Source organism: Austrofundulus limnaeus, unplaced genomic scaffold (genome assembly GCF_001266775.1).
Source record: "Austrofundulus limnaeus strain Quisiro unplaced genomic scaffold, Austrofundulus_limnaeus-1.0 Scaffold88, whole genome shotgun sequence".
Lineage (NCBI taxonomy): Eukaryota > Metazoa > Chordata > Actinopteri > Cyprinodontiformes > Rivulidae > Austrofundulus > Austrofundulus limnaeus.
This window is the reverse complement of record NW_013952490.1, coordinates 344,841-355,716: the sequence shown is the minus strand read 5'-3', so window position 1 is coordinate 355,716 and position 10,876 is coordinate 344,841. Positions and strand designations below refer to the sequence as shown.

Here is a 10,876-nt window from a genome sequence, read left to right as displayed (position 1 = left end):
GATTTCAACAATTTTCTCAACAAATTTCAGTCTTACTTTGATTTTGGTGTCGTTATAACAAAGGTTTTATCCGTTTCTGCAATAAAGCACAGAGCTGTGTGAAATATGTGACCTCAGTTTTTAAGAGAAACAGCTCCCTCTGATGGTAAATTACTAAACTTACACCAAAATGTCATCTAAGCATCTTTATTTATTTATTTATTTATTTATTTATTTATTTATTTATTTATTTATTTATTTATTTATTTATTCATTTATCCATTTATTCATTTATTCATTCAAATCTTAGGTAAATTAGCCATATTTATTAGAATTTACCACCAGAAATAAATTCAGATTCAGAGAAAGTTGTGAACAAATGTTTTAAAGTATTGTCAAACGCAGGTAAATGAGCAAAAAAAGATTAAGTGGCTTTAAAATTAAACTGAAAATGCATCTACACAGTCAATGTGGCAATAGTTAAGTAAACTTTTAAAGTTGGGATTATTTCCCATATCCTGAACCCCATTATGGTGTGGAAGTGGACAGCAGAGGTGGTCCAACCTGCAGCTGAGGGACGTCTTGTTCTCTGTGGTTCTCCTCCTCCTCCTGAAACGTTCCAAACTGCAGCCTGCTGAGAAGCCACCCGGCTGCTGCTTACATCCAAGTTACACAGTTTGCTGTAAGGTGAGTTTTTTGCAACATTTATTTGCTTCTAATCTAAGAGGTGGAGCAGAAGGAAAGGGCTTTTTAAAATTGGTTATTCTGAACTATTTTTTAAAATCAAAATTTTAAACAGGAAGCTCTAAAGAAAGCCATCCTCGCCTTTCTTTTCCCTGCCCCTCTTCTGTCTTCCTGTCTTTGTTCCTCAGGAACATGCACAGTTAATCAGATTTTGATTTGTTCTCCTGGGACCAAAGGTCTCCTGTTTTCCCTTTTAGTTTTTGCAGATTTGCAACATGGGGCTAATGTCAGGAAATCTGCTGGTCAGCGTGGACCCTTCTTCTCCTCTGTTCATTGCCACTGTTGCTCTCTGTCTTCTCGCCCTGGTCCTGGTGGTCCTCAGGATCCAACAGAGCCAGTTGGACCAAACAAAGTTCCCCGCTCCTCCAGGCCCCACACCCTGGCCCCTTGTGGGCAATCTGCTCCAGCTGGGGGACCAGATGCACCTTTCTCTGACTCACTTTGGGCTCCAGTATGGTGATGTTTTCCAGGTAGGATGATTTTTTTTGTGTTTAAAATTGTGTTTTAGATGAGAAGAGGATTCATTCAGTTAGTTTTAGTCTTTTTTTCTGTTTTCCTCAGCTGCATTTGGGCTCCTTAAGGGTTGTGGTTCTTGGTGGGTTCTCAACCACCAGGCAGGCGCTGGTTCGACAGGGAGATGACTTTGCTGGACGACCTGAGCTTTTCACATTTTCTGCTGTGGCTGATGGGAACAGCATGACCTTCAGTGAGAAGTATGGCCCTGCGTGGCTGCTCCACAAGAAGCTGTGTAAGAACGCCCTCAGGTCCTTCTCCCAGGCAGAGCCCAGGGGATCCGGGGCCACCTGCCTCCTGGAGGAGCACATCTGCGCCGAAGCCACTGAGATGGTGGAGGTGATCCGGGCTAAAGCTGTAAAAGACTCAGATACAATGGGCATAGATCCATCAATCTCTTTAGTCACCTGTGTGGCAAATGTAGTGTGCGCCTTGTGTTTTGGGAGAAGATACAGCCACGACGACGAGGAGTTTCTCACTATTGTCAACATCAACAACGTGGTCCTGAAGCTCTTTGCTGCAGGAAACTTGGCTGATTTCTTCCCTGTGTTCCGGTACCTGCCGAGTCCATCTCTGAGAAAACTGGTCCAGTACATTCACAGGATTAATGGATTTATGGAGCAGAGGATTGAGGAGCACATCAACACCTTTGATAAGGTAAAGAAGCCCACTTACACACTTTGTTTTTATAGAGGACTTCAGGACTTGCAGCTGTAGAGACAAGGCAAGAGGAAGCATAGACCACTATGATCACAGAAGGCAAAGATCAGTTTTAGAACTGCAAAGTCTTGCATGTCAGGTAGTGTTGTTTTCCTTAAATCTTTCCCACTAATTTGCCTCTGATTAATCTGACCTTCCACACACAGCAGTGAGTGGAACTGTAGCCAAAAAAAACATAACAAACAAAATCCCCAACTATTGTTCTTGTGCAGAGTGGCTAAAATGCCCACCCCATTTAAGAATTAGCAACCAAGTAGAAGACGCACGTCTTATTCTAACTAATTACTGCTTTCCCCTAACTGATTATTTAAAATTTCAAATCTAATTTACAAATTCATGTTAAAGGAGCAGTTTCCACATTGTTGAAGACAGAGACAATAAAAAATAATGTGGTGTTTTTTATATTTTACTGTATGTGTGTGATTATAGAACCACATCCGGGACATCACCGATGCTCTGATTGCACTTTGTGAGGGCCGAGAAGAAAATAAAGAAACGTCTCTGCTCTCCAACTCTCAGATCATTCACACCGTCATAGACATCTTCGGTGCAGGTTAGACAAACTCAAAGTCCTGCTTAAAGAACAATAAGTTGAGGTGGATCATACTAATTAAAATGTGTTCCTTCACTCGTTTTGTTTGTGCTCTTCTGAAGGTTTTGACACCATCTTTGCTGGGCTACAGTGGAGCCTGTTGTACCTCATCAAGTTTCCTGACATCCAGGATAAAATACACCAGGAGATAGGTAGTGTTTTCTGTTCTAACATGACACATTAGTGCAGTTTATTATGTACATTTGTGTATTCACTGCTTGTGCGCATGGCATCCTGTTAGAAGAGAATAAAACACGTGGAGTACAGTTTGTGTTTTGTTAATAATTATTTACAGTCTTATTCCCCAAAAATAACAGGTTATTTGTTAATGTTTCAACCATTTTGTTGCTAATGAGCCTCAGTTTGTGGCTGCTGGTTAATGAAAGAAAGAACCAAACTTTAGAAAAAAAATTGCTTCAAACACAACCCATCTGACTTAATTACTAAGGGGAGACCAGGGACAGTTGCAACACTTTTTACATTTGACTCTGTTACTCAGAGATGGTTTGAATTAGACAAACCCAATTTTAACACAATAAACTTACATCTGTCTGTTATTAGTCAAAACCATTTATAAATGATTAAAGCATGTACATTCTTCACAATGTGCATTTGAAAATGAAAAGTCAGATGTTGCAACTGACCCCGGGTCCGGGGACAGTTGTGACATTTTTTGGGGGGTGGTTGCAACATATTATTAATACAATATATTTCACTGTAAATAAAAGTTTTATTATTTTTATATTTATATTATTGCTAAATTAATAAAAACTGTAAGTTATAATGATATTACAGTGTTATTTATTTATTCTTTTTGATCAAATGATGAATATAGATTTGCCTTGATGAGTAGACCTTACATACAGATGTGAAAGACTCTAATTGATATAAAACACAGTTGACTTTTAGAGACAAGAATGATAGAACAATTTGTGAGGCAATTAACTTTTGTTTTGCCTGTTGTCACTGTACGCCAACATTGTGCAAAATTTACATTGAAAGAAACTGAGACTTTAAAACCATTGTTGGAAACAACAACTGTAGAGAATACATCTTAAACACTTTTATGTTTTAAACTATAAAATTGTCATGAATACCCAATACCCTTTTAGGTATAAACTTTATTTCAACATTTGAATATCATCTTTATGCTCTGTTTTTATTTGGATTTACCACAACTGTTCCCCTTCCTGTCAGCCATGATAAAACCTCATGTTTTAGCTAAATAAGCTGATCTGGATACATGTTAACCATATTAGTTAAAAGTCAACATATCACTTGTTTAAACCAGATAAGTTTGAGCTGGATCACATAAACAGTGATAACAGTACAACAAAAATAAAGCTGGGCAAAAAAAAAAAAAAAACTTTGGTACCTCAAAAACTGTTTTTTTTTTTTCAAAGAAATCCTGGAGCAGGTTTTGAATCTGCTTACTTTTTCTTTGCATGGTGGGACATCTAACTGAGCATGTACAGTGTGAGTGTCGTCACTCTAGCTTGTTTCTGTTTGGAGAAAAATGACGTGTTGCAACCGTCCCTTGTTGCTTCTGTTCCCGGTTTCCCTAATATGAAATTCAATCATGGAGCAACACTAAATATCTTCTAAAACAATTTGAAACCAGGTATCTGTGATGTTTTAGGCAATGTCAACATAATGAACGTCCATCTGAGGGTCCGTTTCAAGACAGAGGGAAACTCACAAAAGCTCAGCTCAATCTGCTGACACCACAGACGCTTTTGAAGCTGGCTGACTGAACCCACTCTTCAGGGGCACGGTGCATTTCCACTGGGAGAAGATGGGGCAGAGAGGAGAGGGAGGTTGTACGGGGGGACTAAGAGGTGACAGGATGAATCAGAGCAGGAGCAGGTCAGAGAGTTCAAGCGAAATACAAATGCAGTAACATGCAGGGCATCAACGCTACCCTACTTATGATGAAATGAAACAAGAACATTTCTGAGGATGTTTAGAAGGGTGCCAACGCAGCTGCTGCCTGAAATACCAGCACACATCTCTATTTCCAAACTGACTTTTGTAACAGTCTAAAGGCTGTCACACTATAATGTTTAATTTGATTAACTTACGCCGACTTGTGAAAATGTATTCATGATTGTTTTACTCATGTCGGCTATAGATTTGATCTAATTGTTAGCATTACAGGTCTAATAGAGGCTTCCAGTAGATTTTTTAAATATTCCATCTGTGGTAAAATCTTCAGAAAAATACAATTTAAAGTGAGAGTGTGTAAAATCTGGTTATGGTATCAAAGTGCCAGTTTCTCCTGAGAGGATACAGCAAGCTTGAGCTATGTATAGATTGTTTCTTTTTCATTCTTTTCACCAAAATCTATATTGTCGATGTGTAATTTTTCAAATTGTGTAAGATACTGCTAACAAAAGCAGTAACCACACATTTCCTAAACAAGCCACTCATTTTGTTGTAACTGGCAATGATTCACAAACTATTAAAGGTTTTTATAGAATTGACCAAAGCATAAAGAAAACATAAAATGTTTAATTTGAGGAATGCTTTTGCCTTTGTGCTCAGATTGAATTGGATAGTAACGGTGTGTTTGGTATCAAACTGAAAGGAAACTTAACATGAGTTTAAAATGAAAATAATGATGCACGGTTTGTCCTTGTTTTTAAGATGACCACATTGGCTCAGCCAGGCTGCCCAGGTTTGCAGATAAGCCCAATATGCCATTCACTGTAGCGTTCATACACGAGGTGTTTCGTCACTCTTCATATATTCCTTTCACCATACCTCACTGGTAGGCCCAAACTCTGTGCAGTGCATACAGTAAACCTTTACTGTACTGAAAATGACTTGTTCTCTTCTCTTCAGCACCACCAGAGACACCTTCCTAAATGGATATTTCATCCCCAAGGACACATGTGTTTTCATCAATCAGTACCAGGTTAATCATGACATGTGAGTGATCACATGCTTTTTAAGATAAGTGTGAACTGTGCATGATTCAATCATCTTTTAAATTCCTAACTCTGAGTGAAAAAAAATAAAGTTTTTTGTTTCATTTAGGGATCTTTGGGGTGATCCGGAGAAGTTCCGCCCCGACCGTTTCTTAGGTCCGTCTGGGCAGCTGAACAAGGAGCTGATGGAGAAGGTCCTGATCTTTGGTGTGGGGAAGAGGCGATGTGTTGGTGATGTGTTTGCACGTTTGGAGATGTTTGTCTTTCTCACTACGCTGCTTCACGGGTTGAGGATTGAAAACGTTGCCGGGCAGAAGTTGGATCTCGGTGCAGACTTTGGTCTGACTATGAAACCACGACCGTACAGGATTGCAGTCTCCTCCAGGTTTTAGGCCCACTGAACTGGACTAGAGGTTTCTGTTTTCCTGACAAACTGGGAAAGAACCATGGTTGTGAGTTTGATAAAGATGGCCAAGGGTGAACTTTGAATGAGGTCCAGTTTTACCAAATTAAAACTGAATGTAGGCTGAAAACAGTCCCTCATTAAGGGCCTTTATCTGGACCTTTTTATTTACAGTTAGACACTGAAAGAGGGAAATAAGTCTTTGCAACATGATGATTGGTGCCTCAGGCCTGAAACTGTTTATTATAACTTTATCACAGTTGAGCTATTATCTCCTTTGTTTCCTCCTATCTCTTGTTGATTTGTGTCTTTCGGGCCAAAGGCCACAGTGCCTCTGTGTTATTTTATCATTTGTTTATTTCTATTTGTTTTTTGCAGCGGTGTCTCATTGTGAAAACCACCCACTGTCATCTTAATGTGGGTGAAGGTTATGCTAAATATTCCTTCCTCTGTGCTTCCTCACTGGCTTTGTTAGGACACATAAACAACATACAGTAAATGTAGCCTTGGGTCTTTTGGAACATCCTTTTCCTGGCTCACTATTCTCTTGGCCTCCAAAACACCCAGATTAGAAGCAATCCCAGATATAAATGTGAAATAAGGCAGCTCTGTTTCACAATTAGAAAAGTCTGGAAGACAGGAGTTTGATTGAGTTATCCAGAAAATCAAATTCCTTAAATGAAAAACAAACATTTAGTCAGGACTGTGAACTGTGTTTTATTTTCCAGCAGAGTCCAGCTAGGAAAAAAATATTTCATGATTGTAGAAATATTTGAAACAGTAGTGTCAGACTTATATTAGTTTATTTATCATGAAATTACAAATAAATCTTATACATTTTGAGTCATTACATATATTTACGAAATCACTGTTTGTTTCCTTTAGGAAACCTTTTAAATTAACAAAGCACTAATTATTACTAATTATTGTTTGTTGTGTGTCATTTACCTGTTGTTTCTTCTTAAATAATGTGAAATAAAGTCAAGTAACTCAGTTGTACAGAAGATTCTTGTGAAATGATCTACAAAAATATACTGTGTTTAAATCTGTCTAAATAAACATTACATTTAAAAGGGACTGACAACATCTGAAAGGATTCTTTTTGGTGAAAAACAACAAAACATAAATACTCTATAAAAAAATCAATCAATCAATCAATCAAAACTTTATTTGTTCAGCACTTTTAACAGCCAACAGCAACCAAAGTGCTCTACAACAGAATAAAAATACTATCAGATAAAATTAAGTAAACACTTCGGTAAGTAGAAAGAATGCAAAAAAAAACAAACAAAAAAAACTGGCCTACTGCATGTGCTCTCTAGAATTAAAAGCCAAAGCAAAAAGATGTCTTTAAAAGATGTTTAAAATCATCAAGTGATCTGGCAGACCTCACAGAGGGAGGAAGCTTGTTCCAGAGTTTAGGAGCTACGGCTGAGAAGGCTCTGTCCCCTTTAGTTGCCAACCGAGTCCTGGGAACCACCAAGAGCATCTGATCTTCAGATCTCAGAGCTCTACCAGGATGGTAGTGATGTATAACTTCAGACAGATAAGGAGGTTTCAAACCATTTAGATATTTAAAAAACAAAAGTAGAACTTTAAAATCAATCCTAAAAGGAACAGGCAGCCAGTGAAGAGAGCATGGTACAGGGGTAATATGCTCACACCATCTTGTCCCTGTTAACAAACGCGCTGCTGAATTTTGGACCAGTTGGAGATGGTGGAGAAGAGACTGGTCAGTTCCACTATTAAGTGAATTGCATAGTCCAATCTAGAAAAGATAAAAGCATGAATAACCCTCACAAGGGCATCGTAGGGAAGATAAGGCTTAACTTTGCAAATAAGCCTTAAATGATAAAATACTGGATCTGGACCACTGCACTGTCCTGTCTGTCAAATTTAAAGTTGACAAAAATCACCCCAAGATTCCTAATAAAATCACAGTTTGAGTCCAAAGTACCAACAGCGCTGTTTAATCCTGCCAGTAGGTCTGATTTTCCAAATGTCAGAACCTCTGTTTTGTCTTCATTTAAACAAAGAAAATTGAGCTCTGTCCAGGATTTAACATCCCTTAGACAGTTCTGCAGGTTCTTAGTCCTCTGAGCTCAATCAGATCTCAAAGGCAAATAAATCTGAATGTCATCTGCATAGAAATGAAATGATACATCTTATTTCCTGAAATATGAGCTACAAAAAATACACCTATAAAGAATGAACATTCCTTAAATTTACAGTCAAATAATTGTAGCTCTTCTCACAGGATGATAATTTTTGGTTGTAGTTAATAATAACTACTCCAAGAAATAGTTTTAATCTATAATTTGTAAAACACTTTCAAATAACATAACTCTACTGAACACACTGTTATTAACTTCCAAAACATTATAGAAAGACTGATTTTGAATTTAGTGGTGTTTTTGATAGTTTTATGTTTTTAATTTGTTTCAAATAATGACTTTTAATTAGATTATTTTTTTTTTTTGGGGGGGGGGGGTATTTTCGGTGTTTCCTGCATTATCACTCTAAGAAATGAAATGTTGTATTTACTTAACCATGTTATGCCAACTGGTTCCACTTAACTGAATTGAGTAAATCCAAAGCAATATACAGTACCCAATTTCTAACCAAAGAACGAGTATGTTGCTTTGAATTTACTCACCTCAGTTAAGTGGAACCATACTGACATCTGTTTTTTAGAGTATACTCTGTCAGTCTGAGTGTTGTCCTTAAATTTCTCTCTGTTGTGTTTTACTTGTTTTACTTCCTGTCTTTGTTCTTCTTTGGCATCTGGTTTAGCATTTTCCATTGTGCTGTAAAACTCCATTTCACTGGTTTATTATCTGTCTGGCAGCCTCCTGAGAGTGTTTAAAATTGGGGTTTCATCTCATCCACATCAGAGCTGCACAGGAATGGTATTAAAGTAATCAAGGTCAGCACATTCTGATTGGTGTCTACATAAAAGCAGCCAAAAAAAAATCACTTTTGCAAAGTTGGAAATCATGACTTTTTTGTGGTGCGTTGAGGACCAGAGTGGGGTTTACAGTTTACATTAGAGGAGTGTAATAATTAGGCTAAAGAACACCAGTGTTAAAAAGCCACCCTGACCCAAAAAGTGTCTGAGTCCACAACAACTTCAGACAGAACATGGAGTGGAACAAAACAGCTGAAAAATATATGAGTAAATCTCTCAACGATTCCAAAAGGAAATAAGTATTTGGTTTTACAGAAAACTGAGATAACTCAACATTTTTTATTTTAAGGAATACATCAAAGTTTGGCACTTTTTCTATGCCTCCTTTACAGCCTTTCGGATGTCCTATAATACTAATAATGTCTTAAAAAAAGATCTAAAACTGTTTTGTAAAGAGTTGCTTTTCCCGGAGGATAAATTTGACCCAACAAACGACAAAATGTTTGTTTTGGTGCGTTTCGTTTTGACTGACTGATGTCCTGTTAGACTTTTCATTATCACACAGGGCCCTGAATCTTAAACACTTTATTCTAAAGTCCCACACAAACAGTGCTCGCTACAAAACATCCCCAAACCTAAAAAAGCAAATGATATCAGTGCCCACGTTGTGATGTCATCATATCATCAAATGAAATGTTAAAACTGAGAACAGCTTGATTCAAATTTACAGAACATTTCAAACATCCACATCCTCCACAGCTTGTCCAGACTTCAGTCTCATGATCACCTGTCAGAAATTTTAAAAAACGTTACTGTGACTTATCAACATTGTCCAGTGACCCATACCTCTTATTTTTGTTTTAATCTAAATCAAGGTATCCTAACATTTGAGTATAACTGACCTCCTTCAGCTGAGCAATCTCTTTGCTGTCCACATTTCTCTGAGCGTTGTTGGTTATGGCCTTGACTCTCGTTGCATAACTGAAGAGTTCAACAGGTTCAGGAGTTAATGAGCAGTTTATTGTCGTCAAACGTCTGTTTCGTCTGTTTCTTACATAAGAGATGTGAGAGTCTCATCGAGGTTGCATTCTGAAGGGGAGACGTTGACGATCATCAGAGTTTTGGCATTGCCGCCTAAAGAGTCCTGCATTACCTGAGAGACGAGGATGAAGAATCAGAATTGTTGTATTTTTCAATGTTAATCTGAATTAGAGGTAATTTGGTGATTTTTTTTTCTCTCTGTACCTGAGTCAGCTTGCTGTTCCTGTAGGGAACGTGGGGCAGCTCTGCAGAAAGAGCTGAAATCACGTCACCCAGAGCACTCAGTGACTTGTTGATGGAGTTTGCCTCCTGCGCAGAGGATGAAGGGGACTCATGAGAAACATCGGATGTTTTCAGTCATTGGTGAGTCTCAGTCAGGACACGGATGGGCACACCTTGAGCTGGTGGTCCTTGACACCTGTTTTAGCTGCCCTCTCACTGCCTGCAAGATCCACGAGGCTCAGCTTCCCCGTGCTCACGCTCCCATTGGTCAAATTCTTGCTTTCCACCATGATGCCGACGATGAGATGCGAACGGGAGCTCTCTACGTTCATCTCTGGAGAAAATATTCAGGAACGACAGCAACAACAGGAGACTGTGACACGGTGAAACATATTTCTAGTCATTTCTATCACTGAATTCTCAGATTCCTCCCTCAGCAAGGTCTGCCACTTACTGATGATGTGCATGACTGCTTCACACTGGCTGCATCTAACAGGATTACCATATTTATTCATGTATACGAACTCATGTGTAATATGACCCGCCCCCTTTTTGAGTTTAAAAAGCACAAAAAATTTAATCCTCAAACTACCTACAATTTCATACAATCTTCAAGATTTTTTCAGCCTTTGCAGTACATACAGTATCAGTAAAATGATCATTGGACTGTTCATTTTATTTTAACAACAAGTACTAAAAGGTATTTTGAAAACAAATATATATCAGCTGTAGCAGCATCATAAGAATTTTGGCATTTTTACACATAGTCCACCAGGATGCGCCAACACAAAGGTCAGAGACTTCACATGTATGGAGGTAAATTT

At 38.2% G+C, this 10,876-nt stretch overlaps 2 protein-coding genes across 2 annotated transcripts in view; one reads left to right on the top strand and one right to left on the bottom strand.

Annotated features, from left to right (window-relative positions):
• The first annotated feature begins 584 nt into the window (after positions 1–584).
• On the top strand, positions 585–6,962 carry cyp1d1 (cytochrome P450, family 1, subfamily D, polypeptide 1). The gene is made up of 8 exons (XM_014012050.1): positions 585–666; positions 900–1,193; positions 1,285–1,893; positions 2,386–2,509; positions 2,611–2,700; positions 5,195–5,318; positions 5,393–5,479; positions 5,588–6,962. The coding sequence occupies exons 2-8, from the start codon at positions 939–941 to the stop codon at positions 5,868–5,870; spliced, it is 1,572 nt and encodes a 523-aa protein (XP_013867504.1). The 5' UTR covers positions 585–666; positions 900–938; the 3' UTR covers positions 5,871–6,962.
• Positions 6,963–8,630: 1,668 nt separating this feature from the next.
• The window catches only part of kifl (kinesin family-like), an 8,064-nt gene continuing 5,818 nt past the window's right edge, over positions 8,631–10,876 (bottom strand). Inside the window, exons 15-19 of the mRNA XM_014012049.1 lie at positions 10,226–10,386; positions 10,035–10,139; positions 9,845–9,942; positions 9,692–9,770; positions 8,631–9,576 (exon numbers count right to left, since the gene is read on the bottom strand). Coding sequence (XP_013867503.1) covers positions 9,526–9,576; positions 9,692–9,770; positions 9,845–9,942; positions 10,035–10,139; positions 10,226–10,386 — 494 coding nt within the window. The 3' untranslated portion in view covers positions 8,631–9,525. The remainder of the gene's footprint in view (positions 9,577–9,691; positions 9,771–9,844; positions 9,943–10,034; positions 10,140–10,225; positions 10,387–10,876) is intronic.

Coding starts and splice junctions, on each gene's coding strand:
- cyp1d1 (XM_014012050.1), top strand. CDS start 939: ATGGGGCTAATGTCAGGAAATCTGCTGGTCAGCGTGGACCCTTCTTCT. Junction 1,894..2,385: donor ACATCAACACCTTTGATAAG/GTAAAGAAGCCC, acceptor GTGTGATTATAG/AACCACATCCGGGACATCAC. Junction 5,319..5,392: donor CCTTTCACCATACCTCACTG/GTAGGCCCAAAC, acceptor TCTTCTCTTCAG/CACCACCAGAGACACCTTCC.